At 40.1% G+C, this 23,934-nt stretch overlaps 1 protein-coding gene and 1 long non-coding RNA gene across 13 annotated transcripts in view; both read left to right on the top strand.

Moving 5' to 3' along the window:
* ZNF385B (zinc finger protein 385B) overlaps window positions 1–13,892 on the top strand; it is a 170,818-nt gene extending 156,926 nt beyond the window's left edge. For all 12 annotated transcript variants that reach the window (XM_083840906.1, XM_083840907.1, XM_083840910.1 and 9 more), the window contains 4 exons: window positions 7,560–7,805; window positions 9,416–9,594; window positions 10,732–10,833; window positions 12,442–13,892. In XM_083840906.1, coding sequence (XP_083697032.1) covers window positions 7,560–7,805; window positions 9,416–9,594; window positions 10,732–10,833; window positions 12,442–12,660 — 746 coding nt within the window. In that variant the 3' untranslated portion in view covers window positions 12,661–13,892. The remainder of the gene's footprint in view (window positions 1–7,559; window positions 7,806–9,415; window positions 9,595–10,731; window positions 10,834–12,441) is intronic.
* A 6,442-nt stretch (window positions 13,893–20,334) lies between these two features.
* LOC310901407 lies at window positions 20,335–23,678 on the top strand. The gene is made up of 4 exons (XR_014585790.1): window positions 20,335–20,541; window positions 20,646–21,868; window positions 22,667–22,854; window positions 23,541–23,678. It is a non-coding gene; the product is annotated as an uncharacterized lncRNA (long non-coding RNA).
* The last annotated feature ends 256 nt before the right edge of the window (window positions 23,679–23,934 follow it).

The following is a 23,934-nucleotide window of genomic DNA, read 5'->3' as shown; positions in this document are numbered from 1 at the left end:
GGGTAGATCCTAGGATTTGTATATCCTTCAAGTACAATGTGGCTAAATAAGCCTTCCCCACATTGATTTTATTTTCTCATGGTTTTCTAACATCTCTTTTATGAATTTCAGACAGCCTTGCAACGTCTTTGATTGTTATCTCTCTACTTCTCTCTACTTCTGTATTTTTGTCTTAAATACAGTGAATTTTGTTACGGTATTTCTATGTGCAGCTTTTAACATCTAGTTCTTTCTTCCCTGTACTATTTCTTACTAACATTTTTCATAATTTACCATTTTCATAGTGGCATCATTTTCTTTGTCTTTGACAAATGCAGCTAGGTCAAAGCCAGGTATGTTCAGAAGCGATGCTGCAGGGATACTCCTGGACTCTCAGTGGCAGGAGAGCAGTAGCTTTTCTATGTTATTTCACCATTTTATCCCCTGAACTAAAGCTACTGATTTTCTCTCTCCAAATTCTTCAAATCCTTCACTTTCAAAGCTCTCCATGCATTGTTTCTCTGTTGTAGTGTGCTTTTAAGGTGCTGACTTGCACTTGCCACCCCTCAGCCATTGTGACCAGCTTTGCACCTTTTCTGGTCCTTCTGTTTGTGAAGATCTTCCTCCAAACAGCTGCCAAACTTACTTTTGTTACTGTCACCTGTGATTTTTTTTTTTTTCTGTGATGGAGTGAAAAACAGAAGAAAGCTTATGAAAAGTTTGGCTGCCACACCAATGCGTACATTGGTGACCTGTTCTGTCTCCTGTGATTTCATATATGTCTGTCTGCAGCTGTGATCTCTGCTCTTAAACTGCAGATCATTTGGTCTGGGGACCATCTTGCTGTTACGTGCAGAAAGCTTAGAACAGCAAGGTCAAATGAAAAGCTGCAGTAATACCAACTAACTGGCTTCTTTTCAGCATTGTCAGTGGCTTTATAAAGGAGAGTAGGAAGAAACTAAGTTTCACTTAGTTTTGTGTCACATGTCACATCTAAAATATCAAGTTTTAACTGAGTTAGAATTTTATCTTTCAATAAATACATTTTTACTCTGTCTTTATTGAGACCAATTTAACAACAATTATTAGTTTTTCAGCAAAAATTCTTGGATTGTAAATGGATGTAATTAATATAATTTAGTTTACCTTTGGTATGCACTTGATAAGGGAAAGAATTTTTATACAACAGTCTGACAATGTGATTGATCTCCTTGTCCCATTCTGCAATCACTGAATGCTTCAAAGGTTGTTTAATGCAGCCCAATAGTCATAGTCACATTTGGAGCTGTTGAAATTACAGGGAGAACCTGAAAGCTGTTTTCCCTCAGTACAGCTCTGCTGGTTTGGGAGATATGCCTGCTTTACCTCAAAGTCTCAAATAGTCTAAAATATAAGCACTTCAGGTTAATACCGGTGCCCAGTCACACAGCCCATGTGAACTCAGGGCTGTCGTACCTCTTTGCACCTCATTTCTAGTGACAACATAAAGCTATTCAAAGATGTGAAAACCATAAATAAAACACAAACCCTTCCTTTCAGAAATCACTTTTGTTATTGTTACCATAGGAAACTCCATAGTCAGAAATTAATTTAAGGTGTTAAGAATCATCAAGCTATCCAAGTTCTTAAAAGCTGTTCCTTCAGCAGGGATGTGGTGGAGCACTGAGCTGTAAATAAGGCTGATACTGCCAGAGGCTTTGCACTTAACCATGCATCATCTGTTCTCTGGTAGCACGGCATTGATAACCACTCAGTGATCAAGTTGTGCTTTAGTTTGTTCCATGTGTGTCTCCTAACATAGCCACTTGAGGCTGGAAATTGCACAACTCTTTCTTTTAGGTTCTTCAAGATGAAAGGGACCATAAGTATTTCAAGTATTTACTATTTTCTTACTTTTATAAAAGAGAATCAAAAATATCTAGACTGCCAGAAACATTTTTTCCATTATGCTCTTTTCCAGGCTGGAAGTATGTTTTGTTGTATGAGAAGGTGAAATCTGTATAATAATAATATAATCTTTTATAAAATCAAATCTCAATTTGTGGGATGAGAAATTAGCAAATTCCTCAAAAGAGCTCTGGTGCAGGGCTGTGTAGAGCAGCAGTGGCCACTTTACAACTGGTGTACTGTGTTTTGGTTGTAAGTAGTTTGTGTAGGGCTGCTGCTCAGCTGGGGGATGCCAGGTATGACCAAGTAACAAAGATAGGCGTGAAGCATACATACACACACACAGAGAAATGTATTCTCAGTAAATAATATATTATTACTTCTGAGCAGATTTATTTAAGTACAGGCAGAAAATGTAGGATTGTAGCAGAACTCTCTACCTAAAAGCTTTTGGCATATGTGATGGATAGGGCTCCTGCAGGTGTCTCCCATACATAATCTAAATCTTGGATAACCTGTAAATTTTATTTCAGTTGCTATTTGAACAAGCTGTTGTGAAGCAGAAGTTTATTGCAGATATACTTTGTGCATCTTCAGTGATAAAAACTGTAGGTAGGCATGTTGTAGGATGTAAGTAGAAATAGCTATCATCGATACAGAAAACCTATATCATTTAGATTTCTAGGTTTATACATGAGTTTTATAATTCTGCTTGTTTTTATTTTTATTAGGAATCTGAATTAAGAAACATGAATTTTAATTTATTTTTCCATTAAAAACAGCACCTATATTTTCATCATAAATTCCAAGTGAAGACTTCTGTCTAATGTGTATGGAAATCATCGCACACTCTAGAGAAAAAAAAAAAAGTGATTTCCTTGCTGTAAAAAGCAAGACCTATTGGTACTTTTTAGTATGGTAAGAGATCATTTTAAAATACAAATTTCTAAAGTACAAATATATATATTATAAAATTATAAACACTTGACAAATTACAAAGTAAGCAAAGTGAATTCTCTTAAAAGTACCTTGTTAACCAAACTGCTTAATGAAATGATGAAATGGTTAGGGGAAAAAAGTTGTGTTGCTTTCTGTATGGCTTGCACTGATGGTCAGTCTGTGCGTGGGGATGGAGCATTGATGTGCCATTATTAGGAACCAGGAGAGGATACAACTGCACAAATGAAATGCAGGTTGAGTGTCACAGGGAAGAAGGTGTATGGCAGCGGCTTTGCCCCTTCTTGAGCTACGTGACAGCAACAGTAGTGAGAGACGCATGAACTACACAGGGCGGTACATCACTTGGGCTGGCAGGGAGCTAGAACCAGTTAGATTTATGGCTGTCAGATGTTATCCTAAGCTGTTTTCTAACTTGGATACGTAAAGCCAAAACGAGGTACTACTAAATAAATATATAAGTTTTGAATTTTAACATGGTGCTGATGCAGACATGAGGCAAACAACCACAAATATATGAAAACAACTTCAAAGCAGAATTGAAACAATGTAAGTAGGCAACAAGAGCATTGGTATTACTGAGCCCAAAGCAATACTTAATTAGCTTGCTTTATTTTTTCCTTGGGCTCTATTTCAAAATAAATTCAGGCTTTAGTAAGAGCTCGAAATGAACCACTGATTTATTTCTCTGGAGTCCTGAGGAAAAGGCAGACTTAATTAAAAGGCAGACAGAAATTTAACACGGATGAAATATGGCCTTCTGTGTGGAAAACGAACATAGTCCAGTACAGTGCAACAGTATGAATTAGATTTTCGATGGACTCCTTGCATGTGAGTTGCGATGTGGGCATTTCAAGTTGACCCTGGGTCAGACTGAATCACAGCTGCAGCTTGCTGGGAGGAGACTGACACTGTCTGGGTCTTCTGATTCCAGTTCCCTTCTGCGGAGCTGTAGGATGGTGATCGTCCTGCTTTCTATATACATATGATCTGCATTTCCTGTGCTTTGCACAGTTGAATACTTGGTAGGCATTTGTCTCAAACAAAACTGTAGGTAATGGTGTTTTGAATTCTGTAGACTGAAAACAATAAGCTATTATCCAAAGCCCATTTGGGGAAGTGCAATTTTCTGATTTAGAAGGCAGAAAAAAAAAAAAAAAAGGCAATTCTTGACCCACTGCAGTGATAAATATGCACTTAGCTCACTGTACTTTCTGTGGGAGTTAAACTGTCTAATAACCTTCCAATTACAACAACTTTTGAAGATTAAGCCACTGCATTAAGCACTTACAACAGTGGAAGGAAACATCAACTTAAATAGAGGCATGTATCTCTCCTTGTAAACACACAGCCACGTGGAGCTGATCAGTGTCAGGAAGCTCTCCAAATGAAAGAATTACTATGTGAACTCTAGTTCTTTCCAAAAGCCGAGACACTGGCAGAATTTTGCCCAGCTGGATGCTGCTAACTTCTCTCTAGTTTTCCAGAAGTTTTCTTGTCATCCCGTTACGCATTATGTACTCTAGAATTGCTTTGTATTATGAAGAGTGAAAACACTGTAAACCTTGGGAGTATTTTAAATATTGACGTACTACATCAGCTGGCATTTGAGCCTCAGAACTAAATATCCCTTAATGGTGGCTGGCGAAGTGAGGAGAAGTGGGAAATGAAATCTAGCATTTTTCAATCAGCTTTTAAATTCAGCAATGGAAAGCTGTCACTCTCTGACGGTGACTGGTGACCTATGTAAAATGGATCTTTCTCCATTGTTTAGGATCCTATTTTACAGGCACTTAATTGCAAAATCCACAACTGCAAATCTGTTCCTCTGTGCAACAGAGGGGTTGCACAGGGAGGCTGGGGGCTGTGGGCAGAAGAAACCTGTGCAGTGCCTGCATGTGGGGCAGTAGTGAGGGCCACCCCTCTCTGCTGGGCTCCTCTGTCCAGAGCAAGCCCATCTCAGTCTCCAGGGAGTGTTTCAAAAGCACCAAGTATGTATGCTTACATCAAAAAAAAAAACAAAAAAAAAACATGGGAAACAACATAAAACAGACCAAGCAGAAGTATAGTCTATATATACACTAACATAAGGCTTGTGGTTCTGCAGGTGTATTTTTCTTTTATGGCCTGAAAGGCAAAATACCAAGGAACCTTCCTCTGCTTGATTCAGGCCCCCACGCATTTGGACATGATACCTCTTGCAGTCTGGCAGTGTATCACATAGAACAACAACAAGAAGTTTATTATCCTGTAATGTGAACTCACAAATGGCAGCAGTTCAGAACACTTTCCCTGTAGATATTAGCACTGCTGAGAACTTTCCATACTGAAAACTCTTTAATTTAGCATGTTAGCAGATGTAATTTATCAAAACCCTCTGTTTTATGAACACTCACAAGTCATATGCTGTTTGAGGTTTTTGCAGATGTAACTGATTACTATAGTGACATTAAAATTGAATAGTCTATGAACTGTGATTTAACATCACTTTCTTTTGTCATACATTATCAATCAAAATACTTTCAGAATCTGGCTTTATCATATATTCAGTCCTAATAGCAGGCTTCATACTTGATCATTTTATGTCCTATATATTTCATATTGTGTAATTTCAAAGTATTTTTATAGCTGTTTTAAAAAATAATCAATTCTTTTATTAGAATTTCCTTTCTGCTGTTTTTTAACAATTTAAAATTGATGTAATGCAATGCACTTCTGGGAAATATGCCAAAACCCGTGCATTTTGAGTATCAAAATGCCTGTTCGTGGTTCACATGCGCTCTCAATTTCTTGTTGTAGGGGGTACAATCCTGTTTTCAGAATTCTTGGTAACGCAGCATTGCGGTGATGCACAGAGTGATGTTACAACAGAGTCTGGTAGCTGTAAACATATATTTCAAGGAGCCGTATTTAAAAATAACTGAGTGTTCAAAATAGAACCTAGCTTTTAAATTAGTTCAACACATTTTAAACTATGCCACAGGTTTCAGATGCGATATAAGTAATTTTGAAGAGGTCGCTGTTATGTGATTGTACTTAGACATTCGTTCCTGTTGCAGTTACTTAATACTTTAGTGTTCTTTTGAATCTGAAGGACATGAAAATGTCACATCTTAACCAGAAGAAACTGTCATGTAAGTCAAGGCAGAATCTAGCAGTGGTCATAAAGAACGACTAAGGACATTACTTTAGTTATACAAAGCCATTTAAATATTAATTGCTGTGGGTGAATGAATAAGAAATGCTCTTCTCATCCCTCTCCAGATTTTCTTCTCTGAAGTAGAGGGAACAGTCATCTTGTGGACTTAGAGAAATGACAGTACTGATAAATTTGTGGTATTCCTCACTACAGATTAAATGTTTTGAAGTATAAAGTATAAATGATGTGTATGAAAAAAATACAATGTAAATGTAGCTATATGAGTTTCTAATTTGTTCTGATAAAACAAGAAAGAAACGTTAATTTTGAGAAGATGCTAGTCTGCATCATCATATACATATTACTTTACGCACTTTACCCTATATGTTTTGTATCATGTCCTATCTGGGCTTGTGCTGCAAGTGATGGAACTATGATTAATCCTAAATGTAGAGCTGGCCTTTGATATTGCATTAATCTCAATGTCTAGGCTGATATTGGTTGGTCTTTAATAAAATTAGATCTACAGTCCTTTTCTATATATTAAAAAAAATATATCTTTAAAATGCAAATTAGCAGATGCCAGTGTTATTTAATAGAATTGAAACTTTGTGATCTTTTGTTCCACTGATGGTGGCAGTTTGTTCAGAGTGACAACAGGTCCCAGTCTGAGGCTTTCATTTCATGTGTCCATTTTGTCAGAGCTGCTCATACCAGCAACACTGCACTTTTCCCCCTCTCATCCACTGTACTTTATAAGTGAGCTGGTACCAGTACAGCTTGTGGTCAGGAGGACTGCAACTGAATAGTTTAAAATGCAATGAGTTCTTGTAGACAACACATAGGCAAGGACAATTTGAATATTGGCTCTGGTTCAAAGTTCCTCTTTAGGCACATTTAAGACATTTAATCTCTCTGCCTTGTGATTACCATCTGTAAAATGAAGTAATACATGCCTACCTGTCTCATAAGAGCACAGATTATTGATTCATGGTTGTGAAGTGATAAAGGAATTTGCTGAATGCACATCGGAGCCATCAGATCTCTGGATGTGTGGGGAATTGTTCTTGGAAAAATCTAAAAATATTAACAGCTGTGCTCATGTGTATAGCGTAGCACCATACTCAACCCTAGCTGAAAGGAAGGATATCATATGTCAAGACAGTGCAGGAGCCTTTTAGTGTCCTCCCAGTGACTTTGAGAAATTCGAGCCATTCCAAAGGCAATATATTGCTTTTCAGGAGTATTTTTGTAATCCCCAGTACAAAGCCTCACGTGTTTCTAAGCACTCTTCAGTCTTTAACCCTGGCTGCCTTTGAGCTTTCTTGGGCTCCTTTCAGCTGGCCAGAGCTGCAGCATGACAGCAACAGCAGCTGGCATGACTTTGTTGAAGTCATTGGTAATGGTAAACTTAAAAGCAGGAAAGTCATTACACACATTTTGTGGTTGGATTTTAACAAGACTTCAAGGATGCTGCTGTCCTGTATAAAATTGGATGACTTAGGCCCCTGTTGTGTTAGCTTCACTAAAACCACAGGACTATTGCTCTATGATTGTTTGTGCGCAGCATATTTGACAGATATTTTGCTTCTTTTAGAAGACAAAGGGAAAGCAAAACCCAGTAGTGCAAGTCAGAATTCCAGTACAGAAGTGGGTGCTTTTCTTCCAAAGCCTGGGGCGGCGGCAGCGGCACCTGTAACACCTGCGTCATCCTCCAAGAGCACAAATGGGGCTCCTAGCACAGTGTCTGAGTCAGAAGAGGAAAAGGCCAAAAAACTACTTTACTGTTCATTATGCAAAGTGGCTGTAAATTCCCTGTCACAACTAGAAGCGCACAATACAGGTGAGTAGGTACACAATGTGAGTGAGTTTTGTGTTAATTTCCAAAAAATGTAACAATGTAACAAGCTGTTTTTCTGATACTGTGGTAGCCAGAATTCACTGAAGAGTCTTTTAGTTAAAACTTACAATGGCAAGTTGCTAAAACTTTTGTGTTAATGGCAATTTGATGTGTGATGCTTGATATTTTAGTAAAGCTCTCTATAAATTTTAGAACTGTCTGTCAAGTACTCTGTAAGCTTTTAGCTGACAATATCCCTACAGTTCATGTTACTTTATCATATTCCATGATATCTCCATTGTGGTTTCTGTAGCACCAAGGTTTCTAAAATGTCAGTTATCTATCTATCTCTTTCATATTTGAGCTGTCTGTCTCTGGTGTCTGCTTTTTGCTGGCACAATTTTTAGTAACTTTTGTTATTTGATATTTTTGCGATTTTTAGTGTGGGCTCCTTAAATTTCCTAGATGTCCTAGAATCTTTGGATTATTGAGAATCAGCTATGCTCTCCTCATTCCTCTCATAAATCTTTTAAAAGGCCACAAGCAGCAATCCCTAATGTACTCTGGCTGCTCTGTGATGTGCTGGTGATGTAAAGCTTGTTAACAAACCATTGAAGCTGGTTTTACAGCTGTAATCCATTTTTGAAATGGCCAAAGCAGCCTTCTTCTTCCAAATCGAGGATACTTATTGCAGTCTCCATCACTTCCACCACCTCTGATGACAAGCTGTGGTAATAATTGTGTGCCTGTACAGTCTCTCATTTTACACCTTCCTGGATGGTTCCACAGTCACCATTCTGTTTTAATTATTAAAATTTTTAGAAATATGTGCTGCTCTTAAATCTGCCTTCCTCCACTTCAGCAGAAGTTAGTATAGATTTATTTCCGAGGCACCTGTACTAGAGAAATTGCCATGATGGCCTGTGCATAAAAGTATTGTCAAAGAGATTAATCCAGAAAACTCCTGTCTCTGGTTAGTATAGTCTTTCTTTACACCTCAAGTTTCAGGGTGACCAGGACCTCCAAAATACTATGGATTCAGGGGAAATCTTTAAGATAAGTATTTCCTCATTGATTGTTTATCAGTTCCCACATTTAAAGCCAAAGGTTGAATTCTGGCCCTGGGTAAGTCCAGGGAAAAAATTTAATCCAAGTAACAGAGCCAATATGTCATGCAGTCTCTTTTCTTCCACATATCATCCATCTGTATTGTGGCTGCTGGCTTAGTCACAAATTCACAGATTTTGAATGATCCCTCTGGTTTTTCTCTTGGCTAATGCCCTTTTCCTGCTGTGATCCACTAGCTTCTGGATTTTGTCAGAAGGGTTTTGGCAAACACCAGGCCATGCAGCCACACGCTGCCCCTAAACAGGAGCAGCAGCCCAGTGTCCCTGCAACTCCTTTCTGTACAAATGCTTCGTCTGTTGTGCTTCCCCTTGGATTGAGGAAGTGGGAACAATGCTGACCAAAAGCAAGGTCTTTGTTAATCCTGATCTGTGGTAGTTCTGACTATTCTGTCTTGAAAATAAATGTGTTACAAGAAGTGCCATGGCTAATGGACAAGGTTGTATGATGCTGATCATTAATTCATCTTCAATCTGCGTGCCCATTAGGCTCCAAGCACAAGACAATGGTCGAGGCTCGAAATGGTGCTGGCCCCATTAAGTCTTACCCTAGACCTGGATCCCGGCTGAAGGTTCAGAACGGCAATAAAGGCTCAGGACTGCAGAACAAGACATTTCATTGTGAAATCTGCGATGTCCATGTTAATTCAGAAATTCAGCTTAAGCAGGTAGTTTGTGTGTGTCTGAGGCTTAAATCTGTTGTTAGTTATGTTGCAATATTATAGGTGGGATACAGATCTGTGTGAAGATGTTTTGCCATAAAATGAACTTTTATGAAGTATTTCTTTTCCATCAGCCCACAAATATTTCTAAATATCCACTGAATTCACCTAATTGTTACAACTGGGGAAAAAAAAGGGGGGGGGGGGGGAGGGGTGACTTGGGAGTTGTAAACAGAGGTGGACAAAATGTCAGTATCAATGAATAGCACAGTAGATCTAGTTTAAAAGTTTTCTGTGGCTCAAGAGGTTTGGACTTTGGTCCCCTAACAACCAGAAATCCTGGGCCGAGGCTCTTTGAATTTCTATTTTGGTTCTGGTTTAATCTGTTGGGATATTTTTTAATAATCTTTGAATCCAAGAGGGACAATGTGACTTGAATCTATTGGTTTAGGACAGTCAGTGGGAGGGTAATACCAGGGATATGTCTCAACTGTGTGGAGCAACGTTATCATTAGTGCTGCAATATCAGCATAGCTGCATGAAGATGCAGCTCTGCCCTGACCAAGCCAATGAACCCTGGGTTCAGAGCAATGCAATACAAATTTGTTGTTTCTGATGCCCAAACTGGGATCTCCAACTGGACTGTGCTGTGCTGTGTGAACGTGTGCTCTCCTTCACAGTTATTTCAGTTATCTCTAAGACAGTATTAAATTGCATGGTGTACACATATCCCTGGGTACTGGTTCTTCCTTCAGTTAATATTGAATTATTTATGCAACTGAACAGCATCAGAGAGACTGAAGTTCGCCTCCTATGTCTGAATATCCTTATGACCTAGTGATTACAGCTCGGCCTAGTTCAAAGCTCCTCAGGTAGAAAACGGAAGTACTAACCAAAATACCAATAATTTGCAGAGCCTGTCTTGGATCACAGAATTTGCTGTATTTGATTAGTTTCTCATTCTCTGTTTGATGTGCTCCAAATGGTTATGTTTAATTTAGCAAAACTCATCTTTGCTCTCTCTAAAGAACCTACTTTATCTTACAAACAGGGGCTTAGGCATACCCTGCTGATAAATCAATCTGAAACTCAAAGTTGAAAAATGTTTAACCAGTTAATTAAATGTGAGGATATTTATTTCAGCACATTTCCAGCCGAAGGCATAAGGACAGAGTTGCAGGAAAGCCCATGAAACCTAAATATAGTCCTTACAACAAACTGCAGCGCAGCCCGAGTATTTTAGCAGTAAGTATTTTTATTTCTCATCACTGTCTGTGTGAATTTGTGACCTTGGGGACTCCCACCACACAGAGACAGGAGCATGACAGACCTGACACTTGCACAGAGCTTCTCCCCCTGCAGGCTGAGTCTGTGCTGCGATCAGATTTGAAGATAGTTATGTATGCTGTCTGCCCCATCAAAGGCATGCAGACAACTCTGGGAGTGTTATTTACTGCTAGGAAGGAGGGAATAATCAGTGGGATGTGGAATGTGAACCACATGCCCTGTGGAAAGGTATCAGCTCTGTTGCATTGGTGCATTTCTTGAAGTCTGAAACATATATATTCTGTCTTTCCAGGCACCTGAGATAACTCTCAGTTATGATGGATGCAGTCAGGGAAAAGGACGTATGATGTTAAGATATAAAAATACTAATGCTCATTCTCTCTATGCAGCAAAGCAGAGGGCTGAGCAGATGTATTATGTTGCTGCAAAAGAGTCATTGGTTCTTTAGGAGAATCGATTGCCTATCAGCATGCTTGGGCAGTGTCTGTCACTGACTATCAAAGCACCTCGCCTCCCTCTGTGCCCCCTGCTGTTCCCCTCTCACACCCACCTGCATTTCCAAGAATTCCCCAAGCTGGCTCTGCCAGTCCAATGCAGCTCAAGTTCAGGCTGGCTGCAGCACAACACGTATTGTATGTTTATTTGCTCGTGACTCAGCCTGTATTTTATTCATTAGGGGAAAGTGCATGCCATCTATGGTGCAAAAACAAGTCATAGGCTGGAAAAAGAGACATGCAAATGTGTGTGTGCAAGAGTAAGCACTCAAAAGCCTTTAAAAGCTGAGCTACTAATGGGTCTCTCTAATTGTATAGAGGCAAATGAAAATGCTGAGGGCTTTTTGTGAGTCTCCCTATTCAATAACCTTCCCCATTTGTGTGCACCATTTTATAATGTATCGGGTATGCAAAGGCCTCCACTAACAAAGGAAGGATGTGAGCATCTTTGCCCCACAAACATGTATGTGATTATGATACCTACCATTTTCAGTGAAACTGTGTTGTATATGTTTCTGGTTAGTTTTTTCACCACAAGGTAGTTCTGAGTGATAAGTTTCACCACAAGCTAAGCTGAGTGATAGGTTTTTTTCAGAAAAATTTTATGGGGTATTGATCTTAAAACGTGTGTGTGGGTGTGGGTATTGATAAGAACAGCTCTGCATCAGCAGGTAAAAAGATGGCTGAACTAATATCAGCTTCCCAGTCTGACCACTAGACTTTTCTACAATTTATTTTTGCAAGTGAAAAACTTGACTTTTTACATTGAAGTCTTAGTTGTGTTTATATATATATATGTATATATTTTCACACAGTAATGATTTATGTAATTTATTGTTGCTCACTTGCAAATTATGCTCCCTTCTGAACCTGCCTGACTGCCCTACTCTTGAGATTTGCGTGCTGTGGAATATAGTTTAGTTGCTTTAATTGCCTCAAGAGCAAGAGGGCAGTGTGGGTGACACCCCTGAGCAGCCGACACCAGGCTCTGTGCATCAGGGTTCGTTCTTCCCCTATGAATGGTCGTGGGGAGAAATGTACTTCGCTACCTTTTTTGTTTGCTTTATTCCAGGCAAAACTTGCATTCCAGAAGGACATGATCAAGCCTCTGGCACCTGCATTTCTTTCCTCTCCGCTGGCGGCGGCTGCGGCAGTGTCATCCGCTCTGTCCCTCCCTCCCCGTCCCTCCGCTTCCCTCTTCCAGGCACCGGCGATACCCCCAGCTCTCCTCCGGCCGGGCCACGGTCCCATCCGTGCAACACCTGCCTCGATACTTTTTGCACCGTACTGATTTGATCGACGTAAACAGGAGATACCTATGGCCAGTAGAAAGGGTGAAAGAAAAGCGAGCAAGGGGTCTTTCTCTTTTGAAATGCCATTTGGCGTGACACCTCAACCAACCGCACCATAAAAGTCATCACTGATGGTACTGCATTTGGAGTCTAGACAGCTCTCTTTCTCAGTCTCTCTCTCTCTCTTTTAATCCAAATAGACAGTGATTTACTAAAAATTAAATGCTCATAAAATTATATCATTAAAGATTCATGTATCTATTAATTATTATTTTTTGCAATGTGTATGACGCACCTTGGAAACAAGGAACGTAAAATATTTTCCTGGCAGACTTGAAAACTAGGGTCTTCCTCACTCACACTTGTGTAAATAGCTCTCTGGAAACCAATGGGATATAATCTAGTGTGGAAAAAGATAGATCAGCCAAGTGCTTGATCGTGGGTAACATCTCAAAAACGAACTGTGTCCTTTTCTTTTCAACGTGCTCTTGTTGACAGGGATTGTATACTGTCCTAGGCCCCAGTACTGGTGTATCTTGTGTAGTACTAAAGATGTATCACATCTGATTTTAAGATTTTTCGTTTCTGTGCAGATGTTTGAAAGCAATGCAGCGCTGAAGGTTTTTGTTTTGTTTTGTTTTTTAATTCTTTTGTGTCACACTTTATTTAGAGAGATTAAAACTAGAAAGCCATATAACATATAGTTAAGATTACTACTTGTTTGCTACTTTCATTTAACTTATTTTTTTTTCCTCACTGGTGTTGCTAAGCAATGTTTAAAGAGAAAAAAAAAAAAGCTTTTCAGTTGCACATTACCACAGCTCACATGCATTGTTCAAGAAGACAATGGATCCATGTATTTGTACGTAAATATCCTCTTTCTTCATTTCTAACTAGTTTCCTTTGTAACGATGCTGCATAATGTTGTGGCTCCCTAATGCAATAATGTACAGAACATGAAATATTTATAATTGACTGTCTTATCTGTTTACTGAATATATTGCAGTAATGCCCCTCCTCTCTTCTTACCTCCCCAACCCTTTTATAAAGGTGATCTCAATATGCAGTACTCAGACTGAAGTCATTATGTGACAATGGGGGAAAACATGGAAGAAAGGAACAAAAAATATATAGAATTAACTTTTAGAGCATCTTTATCTGCAATCCATAATAGTAAAATGTCTGTGTATTTTTTTAAATGTATCTTTTCAATAAAATAATAAGGAAAATATACATGCTTTTTGTGTTTATTTGTTGGTACAGAAGAAAACACTTGGAACAAACAAATTTAGCTAAAGGAGTCTTTAGGAGCAAGCAAAGCACTGGAGTTGCAATAAAGTATAATTACAGAACCTGTATTTACTTCCCTAGTGTCTTAATTTCTTTGCTTTGCTACATCCTGTTACAGCCTTTTCTGGGGCTTTTTTGCAGTAAGACTGTAAACATTCAGTACATCTGAGGGTTGGAGAAAGAGGCAGGAGAGCCAGGTTGGTGATTATGGCTTTTATTATTGCACCACCAATGTACTGTGACATGGTTATGCCATCTCTTGATGAGGTTAAGGATTAACTTTAAAGCCAGCCTGGGCATACCTGAGGCTGCGAGCAGGTTGCTTTGCAGCCAGGACTTGCTCTGAAGCATGGGCAGAGCAGGCAGCTGCTTGCTGCAGCAGGCTGTTGAAGACAGGTGTTTGGGGAAGCTTTGAAATGATCCTTTTCGCTGCTGAAAAGCTTCATCTGCCCTGTAAAAATCCTTCCTTCGTAACTACAAAGTGAAAAGTAAGGAGTTCAAGAGTAAAAAGACTTAACTATTGGCCCGACAGTATCACTGCAAGTCCACAAAGGCCAAGGAGTAAAAATGTCAGGTACTTTGCAATACAGAGTTTACAACCAACATATACCTCATAGTTGCAACATATTAGAGAGCATTTTCTGCAAATGTAATTCTGCCCAATTTCCATTATTCAGTGGAGCAGTCAACTGTGGTATGAGAGGATAACTGGCTGGAGAATAACCTACAAATGGATAGGAAAGGGAGCCCAGGCTTTTACCGTCCTCTGGGGAAGCAGCCATGGCTGTATTAATCCTGTAGTCAGTGAGAATTACAAGGCGGTACGGAAACACTCCTCCACGTGCACCTGTTTGTGTCTGATTTTGTAACTCATGCTCGGATGGAGTCAGGTTCAACCACTCGGCGCTTCCAGAGGAGTGCCTTGCACGAGGAGCTGACTTCTGTTGGACACGAGGTATGTTTACAGCAGCATGCATTTTAGTTGGATGTTCAGGAAACAGATGTTGTCCATGAATTAAAACACTATTTTGCCTGCTTTTTATAACTTACTATTGTTGATGAGAAATTGAAAATAATTACAAGTTTCTGCCATTTAAAATGTTCCCATCTAAAATACAGAAAACCTGTGCTAAGGAGGGGACTAGGCAGTGATATGCAGATTTGTTGTACAATTGATTGTTTCCAATAATATCCTTCATGAGAGGAATATTTAGGTCACTGGGAATGAAACGCCCTGTCACATCATCCAGCAATGAGTGGAATTATTTAACCTGTGCCACACAAAGAGCTGAAAGACTGCAACTGTGACCCAAGGAGGACTTGTGTTCAGAGCCATATTCAAAGCCCTTTGTACTCTTTGCTGTGTTAACTTACATTTTGTGTACTGTAGCTCCTTTTGCCACTAAAGTGTTGTCCATGACACACAGGATTGAGCATTTGAGATAATAATTAGAAGATAAATGGCAAACCCTCCCCTTATGCCTGCTGAGATCTTGAATTTTGGAAATGAGCTCTAAATGAGAAGATTTTGTCATACCTGTACAAAGACCATCAGCTGCTTTTTTGATCCATTAGGATGTTTTCTCCTGAGGTGAAATTTCACAGGTAGCTGGCTATGTTTATTTATTTATTTGTTTTAACAAAGAACAGTTCTGAAACGTGTATTTACAGTGCAGTTGCCATTTTGAATAAATACACGGAATGCACAAACCACGAGCTGATTTTTTCGGTTAAAAGGGTCTGATCCCCTCATAGGTCTGTTACTTCAGGTCTGTTCACTGCAGGAACGGCCACAGTGTGAAGGGGCACTGGTGCTGGGTGCTTGCTCCACCTCTGCCTTGCAAGTTGTTCCTGTGCACGAAGTCAAGTTTGTGCCACCAGAATAAGGCTTACAGTGGGCACTGTGTCAGCCAGGGATTGTCACCTGGCACTGCCATCTTCCTGCAACAGACAGAGGATTCAGACCAGGCACAGGCACATCAGATGGGTTTCTTTGCTGCTGACGCATGTGGCTGAACCACAGTCCCTGTATTGCAAAAGATTTCTGGAAGGGCTATCAAATAGAGGGTGTGTCCAGTAGCCTATACAGATAAATGCTTTTAAGACAAATAATAGAAATAAGATCGTTTGTGACCGCTGCAGGATACTTGTGTGCCTCTCATTTCTGCAGCTCAGAAAACTAACAAAAATCTTTCCTTCTCAGTTTGGTCAGATGGCAGAAGAAGACAGAAGCTAGTGTACGCACTACTCTGTGCATATCACCACCTGAACCCCTATGATAACATTACACTGGGAATTAAAGTCCACGTGCTGATGACCTAATAAACATTTCCTGTAAGAAGAGATTCTTTCATTTAAAAAAGATTACCTTATTTTTACACCTTTACTCTTGACCTATAAATTTTTTGCTCAGAAGTTTTGCAAAGAATTTGTCACCTTTGTATCTAAAAAGGACATGGTTGTTTTAAGCTCTGCAGAAAGTATTTCACTATCTTTATGCACCTGGCCGCAAACCAGTGGGCCCCACCATATATCTTTTGTACATGTCACCTTGAATAAGTGAGGTACTGTACTGTTTATTCATGCTTGGTTGGAGAGTAAATCTCCACAGCTGTCACCTTCTGGTCACAGTGGTCATGAGGATTTTCTTACTATGTCTAGTACATTTTTAAACTGTTTTTCTTTTTTTTTTTCTTATTATTGTTGTTTCAAGTGGCATCCTAAGCATTCCCAAGTATTTATTGAAAAGAGCAGCATTTCAGGTGAAAGTGTATATATTTAAGTATTTTAAATTCTTAGATGTAATGTTTGGGGATTAAAGTAAGATTGACTTACAAATGTTTCTCTTTGGTTTAGCATCCTAGTCATATTTATCTGTATTGCTGCAGTGTGGTGCTAGGCACTGTGCAGACCCAGTGAACCTGCACGTGCTGCAGAATGCCAAGAGCAAACTAGTGCTGAGCATGAGGCATGGAGCAGGCTGTATCCAGCCTGTCGCCTTTGACAGGTTGCCATTGAGGGAGGTCCCCAGTGACCACAAAATGTTATACTTGTCTTCAAAAGTTCAGCAAGGAGTATCCAAGGATCCACGCCTATGAAGACAAATAGTTTGGGACTAGCTGACATGGGTTTACCAAAGGCAAAATCATGCCGGGGCAGCCTGATGTTGTCCGTGATGAGATGACTGTTGAGGGGAGAGATGGGGATGCCACTACTTCGCCTTCAGGAAGGCACAACATGCTCGTCAGCAACCTGTGCAACGGGATGGAGAGCACTCAGCAAATGTGTGGGTCGTACCGCAGAGGGGTGCAGGCTCTCCCAGGCAGAGGGCTGGGAGGGAAGGCTGCCGTCCAGAGGGATCTGTGCAAGCTGGAGGAACGGTTGGACAGGTTCCAGACAAACGCCAGGTCCTCCATCAGAGAAAGCTTTACCCCTGCAATACTGCAGCCCGGGGACCCTTCACCACAGAAGAGCTTTGCAGGACAGGGTGGGGGTACACCCAAATTTTGTGGTGGACAACTTGAACACAAGTCTGCACTGCACCCTTGTGGCAGCAGGGCTTAACTGAAAACTGTGCTGCGTTAGCAAAACCATAGCCGGCTGGTTAAGGGACATGGCAACTCTCCTTTTGGTTACTTTTGAAGCTGCGCCTGGTGTCATTGTCCAGTTTGGGGCTCCTGTCACAAGACAGATGTTGCCAAATAGGAGCAAGTATAAAAGGTTAGGACAATGGTTAGGATACGCACGTGTGGCTTACAAGAGAGTGAGGTGAGATGGGTTTGCTGGGGATGGCAGTTCTGGCTGCTGTCCCCAGGTGTCCAGTTGGTGGTTGCAGAGAAGCGAGACAGAGGTTTCTTGGAGCAGCCCATAAAGGGTGAGAGGTGATGATAGTCACAAGCATCAGGAAGGGATGTTCTGGCTGTATATAAGTAACAAATTTTCACAGTAGAAGTGGACCATGATGCCCAGGCAGGTTATTGCCATGTCCATCCCTGGGGAAGCTCAGAGTGCAGCAGGTCACAAACCCTTGAACTTTGTGGTGCTGAATATACTGAGCATTCACAGCACAGTGGGACTGGCTATGAAATGCTGACAAAATGAAGAAAAGCATCTTATCTGCAACGGGATGAAAAAGGGGAGCTTAAAGGAGGATGTAAGTGGAAAGGTAAGAGTGAAAGTGGCAGGGTGGGGAAATTACTTTTTCTGCAGTTTTGTGGCTAGGTTTTGGTGGGTCTGAGGTTGTATTTTTCAGTCTAGAAGAAGGGATATTGCAGTAATTGCAACATGGTGTGTTTTGGGGCCTGGTAAGTTTTGCTAAAACAAATATGTTTTCACAGAGCATCAATTGTTTAGATGATATGAAACACTTTAACCTGAAATATGTTTTGCTGAAAAATTTCTTGCCAGTTTTGATCACTTCATGTGTTTGCAGCCAAGCAACTTCCATTATTGCATCAAGCACCAGGACTAACTGGTTCTGCATTTAGCTCTGGATAAGTGTGTTCTGGAGCAAGGGAATGTTTTGGATTTTAATTGCATATTTCTTTCACACTCTATCAGACCTAATAATAAAAGATTTATATAAAAATTAATCATGATTTTTAGACATGGACTATTAAAGGATGTGTTGGCAATGTAGCAAAGTAGCAGCAAGAGGATAGATTATAATAGGACACTGCAACAGGCAGTAAGGCTACAGCTAGCTGAACCCGATGAATATGCACAGGTTTATGCAGGTAATATTTTGAATTATGCAGATAAGATTCTGAATTGCAACAGAAAGGCTACAGAAGCTAGAGACAGCTTTCTGTGTCTGGAGTTTCTGGTCAGCAAAATCTGCAGGACATAGATGTGCTTTTTAATGTAAATGCACTTCTCAGAAATGTTCTCTCTGAAAACAAATCCAGAGCTGTATAACCATATAAACAGAACTGATTCTTTTCTTCCCCTTGAAGTAAATGTAGCCAAATATTGTGATTTTATTGTGCAAACCAGATGAAAATGGAACAAAAATGGAAGTTGGAGTTCACACCTTAGCCACCTAGTTATATTTGTCTAAGTTACATGCAATGTAATGGCAAAGGTGATGTGTTAACATCACAGCTTAGGTGGAAGGTACAGTGATTCCTACGAAATTGAAGTAAACAGTAGTAAAAAAAATCCCATCAACATAAGACATTTTCATATGTTGTGTGAAGGGGCAAAATCGGGCTATCCCCTTTACTTGAGGCTGGGTATGTGCAGGGCTCTGCTGTGTCTTTGTTAAACGAGAAACCAGATACCGCTTCCACTTGCACAGAAGCCCCTCTCCACCAGCTGTACTGAGGAGAGGAACAGGCATAGACAGGCTTGCAGCCACACAACACGGGCAGCACAAGTGGCAGGATGGCCACGTCTACCTTGGTGAAGTCTCTTGCAACAGGAAGGGTGCTGCCAAGTTCAGGTCAGTCTTACATTAAATTGTTTATCTGCAGTGGTGTTGGAAGATGCATTAGTCAGGAGGTGTTAGCTGCTGTGATCTCCTTCCCTGGGCTAGGTGCAGCCAGTGTTACCAGGGCACACAGGCTTCTTCTTCAGAGACTGCAGTTTACACTTAAGCTGTACAACGTAATTTTGGCAGATATAAATGCTCAACATGGACAGCAACCTGTTGGTATTGTCAGACCACTAAATCTGATGCCTGTTTTTCAGGATATTTCTGGCAATGAGCCCCCCCCCCTCCTGTGTTGCAGACCCCAAAATGGTTCTTCTTAAGCAAGAAATATTTCCGTTTCTTTTCCTCAGGATTTTGTGTTTCCTTCAGTAACTCTCATGCTCATAAGAAGATGCCATTTTTGGTTAAGCCTTCTCCACTGAGCAATCCATCCAAGTCATTTTTCTGTTCAGACACTTCCTCCACTCCAGCTGTAAGAGGGAGGTTTTTCCCACTGTTCAAGGACCAGTTTCTGCCAGCCAAGCTCTCACCATCTTATGTCTCAAGCTATTGCAGCAGCATCTTGCCTAGCCTTCTGATTGCATCAGCTGACTCTTTGATCCTCTCTCCAGCTCCTTTCTTGACCACATCAAATTGCGTCACTTGTTTCTCCTGAGTATCAGCTCTCATGTCTCCCAGCAAAGCTCCATCCTTCAATTTGTGACTGAAATCCATGTTCATTTTCTAGCCAGTCATGAGGTTTTGTTCCATTCTGCTTTTGATCTTGAAAGTAGGCCCCTAAATAACAAAGTCACCGAACAGTCCATCTTCAAAATCCTCCCTACAGCCCACTTACAGAAGCAAAAACCCACCTCCCATCTCTCCCTTACCTCCCAGTATGCACCTCCGCCCCCCGCCCCCACCCCAATAAATAAATAAAGAACCACCACAACTTCAGGGAGATTAAAACTGGCAGCAGATTTTGTGATGTCAATTTTAGCACATAAGAACACCTAAGAATAGAGGACAATATAGCCATGACCCTTCTCATTTCATCTAAGCTCTGTCAGCCTTGACTGCATTAAGCCCATTTTGTGCCAGATCTGATGCTTGCTTTAAAGGTCCAGTGACGCCTGCAAACTCTTCCTTTTTTCGGATATATTATCTCCTCAGGAAGGTAGGTGGCAGCTTCATTCAAAGTTAATTCTTGGTTTCAACTGTGCCAGATCAGGTTTTCACAAGCAATTCTAATTTTAAAATCTTCTCTAACATCTTCTGCAGAGGCTGAGTGAAAAATGGGTCTTCACTGCCTGACTTCACAGGAGCTGCTCAGAGGGCTGACATGGTTGAACAGGATGAGCCTACCTCTTGCCAAACACAAAATAGTAGGGGTTTGGATGACGTAAGAGGGACGAGAGGTCTGCCTCCTGTTGCCTGTCTGCCACCAAGACAAGGCTATAGCAATCCCCTTTCGTACCTGAAAAAGTTGATCCTTTGGAGCACCGGAGCCTATGCCTTGCTCCTTCCCTATAGCAGAAATGCCCTTCTTGTGTCTGGGCCTCCTGCCTCCTTCCCCCAGCCAAGAGGCAACCAGAGTTCCTTCTAAAAATGAGAGTGGGCAGGGTGGGACACAACTGGAAAGGGAGCTCTCACAGCACTGGTGTGGTTTGTGAGCTGCAAAGAGGTCCAACGCACTCACACATTTAAGGAGGAAAATGTGCTTGTGAAGGTGTGTTTTCACATCGCCAATGTTTGTTTTACACTCTGAGTAATCAAGAATTCAGTTGTGATTTGCAATGCACTTCTGTGTTGTGATTTAAAGAATATCTAATTAAAGAATTAAACCAAAAAGTTGTTTGATAGATTTTATAAAGTGGGCCATCAAGGAGAGGACTTTACTCAATGCTAACCTACCTGTCTGGAGGCTTCCAACAAGCAATTCTTACAACAATACATTTCAACAGATCACCTACTTTCTTTCTAATTTCATTTAAAATAAGAAAAATTTCAACTCTGTGAGTATCTCATTCATATATAATTGTGATACAGAGAGTTTTTATTACTGTCTGCTGATGGAAAGAAACACCACAGCCTTAAAAACAGCTGGTGATTCTTTGCAAAGGGGAAACCATGGGCATTTCTACTAGGACTGAATCAAAACAGCCTGTGAAACCAGCTGCCAGGTCACTCTACTGATGGGAAATTAGCCTCACCCACTATTTGTTATTAAATGGAAGAGCTAGAAGAGCTAAATGGAGATCACATCACTTTTTAAAATTATTATTGTCTTTGGAGGTGGCTTTATAATGGCAAGGAGGAAAGGGTGAAACCAGTCTCTTTAACCAGCTGAGTCATGACTCCTGGAAACCTTGAATATTTGGCTTTTATGAACTTTGGAAATTATTCCAAAACTTGTGACTCTACAGCTAGCCTGCATGGGGCTGTTTCCTTCTGGTGGAGAATGTGGAGCCATGCAGAACCTGATCTCTGGGAAGTATGTGCAGGTATTATAAAGAGAAAAATCCAGTTTTCAAGGTTATTTGTAGCTTGACATAACAGGAGACCAGTGTGATTCATGTACTTGTTTCTGTGTACTTTTAAGAAGGCATGATATTTGGCTTGCATAGGTTAGTGATGGTGATATTATCTATTTATTAATTCCTAATTAATAAGAAGGATCTTCTTCTTTCTAGCAGCATTAAAACAATAAGTAAACAAAACACTTTTTTACTTCAGTTTACTGTTGCAAGTCAACAGAATCATTTTCCACAGAACTTAACAAGACACTTCAAAACTACGGTATAGAGTAAAAAGTTACATCTTGTAATGGTATCTTGTAAAGACATTAAAAACTTCCATACTTCATCAGTCATGGACCAAAAACTTAAAAAAAAAAAAAAAATGCAAATCCTTAATTTTGTAATTATATATCTTAATCTGGATCCAAACTACACTGGGCTAAAGTCTCTGAACAATGGAGATACATATATTTCATGATGAAAATATGAAATTTTTATACTTCATAATACTAAGAATTTCTGTTGAATTTCTGTTGAAAATGTTCTGAGCTGAATGTAATTACTGCAATTTGGAAAAAAAAAAAGGGGGGGGTGCAAACCTAGAGAACCTGTAACTGGAGAATTAGTTAGATGTAAGATGAAATAACATCCCTAATTAGATTATTATAGGTTTTCAACACAAATTCTTAACATAACTCATAGAGTTGATGATTGAAGAGGAATAAAATTTGAAGCAGCCTGTACAACACTTGTTACACCCCAGACTTTTTTTTTTTTTTAAAGAAAGCACCCTAGAGAGGTGCAACACAGCTGAAATGGAAACACTGCGATTGCAAAAGTTAGTCACCCATTGCAGACCACATCTAACACAGCAGGTCCTGCATAGCAGCAGACATATCCTTTGGAAGCAGCCCAATGATCCCTCTGCCAACTCCAGGCCTTGAGTGTTTGCCCAAGTAGGAAAGAAGCAGGTATGTGTCCACTGAGGCCCAATCTTTTGAGCTATCCATAACATCTGGTAGCACTTCCTGCCTGTTGTGTTCTTGAGTCTCAAAGAGGATGTAAATGTGTGCATCTGTCTCAATATGTATGCTATATGCCAATTCAGACTCATCAGCCAGTACCCAATTATGCCTAATTTCACAACACTTCTGATCTTGGTCCATAAAGAAAACTTAAAGTAGTATAACTCATGTTCTCTAAGGCAGCAAGAATCTGACTTTAAATGAACTGAATAGGAAATTGCCTGGTGACTGATTCTTCAATTTAATTATTTTTTTACTGTAAAAGTTAAATGTAGCACTTTGCACTCTACTGAATCTAGGTCAAATAGATGTGATATTAATAATAACCAGTTCTGTGTGAAATCTATGGGTTATATTTAACAGAAGGTTCATTCTGTAGAATCCTGCAAAGCCTGATTTTCATGTAAGTCTTGCACAGGACAAAGCCAGAATTGCCTGGACTTCTGTAGATATTGGAAACTCGCCCAAAATCATTCTTCCTTGGTGTGTTTGCCTTCTCTGTGAGCAATTCTGGGCATCACAGGCACGGAAAGAAGGAGAGGGTTTCTAGGTTGCAATTTTCCTTATCCTTGTTTAATTTATTTTCTTTCTACCTGTTATTAAATAAGTGAAATTACCTATTATTAAATAAGTGAAAGAGACCCTGCAAACTGCCTCACAGAAGAATAACTACAAGTGAAGACATGGGTGCTTCCCTCAGATCCAGGAAGAAAACAAAATCTGTGCTGACCTGGGCAGGAGGCAGCTGAGCTGAAAGGCACTGGGTAACATCCAGTCCAGTCCAGCTCTCTCGAAAGGTACAAATCTAAAAAGAAGGCCTGGCAGGAAAGGTAGATCAATGAAAAGGTTTTGTCTTGAGTGAGCTGAAACAAAGTAACAGACTGGGAAATACATAATTTATTTACGTACTGGATCTGATTTGCTTTTTGGAAAGATACTGGAAGCTTTGGTGACACAATTCTTTATTGCAATGTGTAATTTTCTGTATTTGCTGTAATTTGCTGATAGATGATGTGCACACCTTGG

This window comes from Anser anser (assembly GCF_964211835.1).
Source record: "Anser anser genome assembly, chromosome: 6".
NCBI classification, from domain to species: domain Eukaryota; kingdom Metazoa; phylum Chordata; class Aves; order Anseriformes; family Anatidae; genus Anser; species Anser anser.
This window is presented reverse-complemented; position numbering and strand designations above follow the sequence as displayed.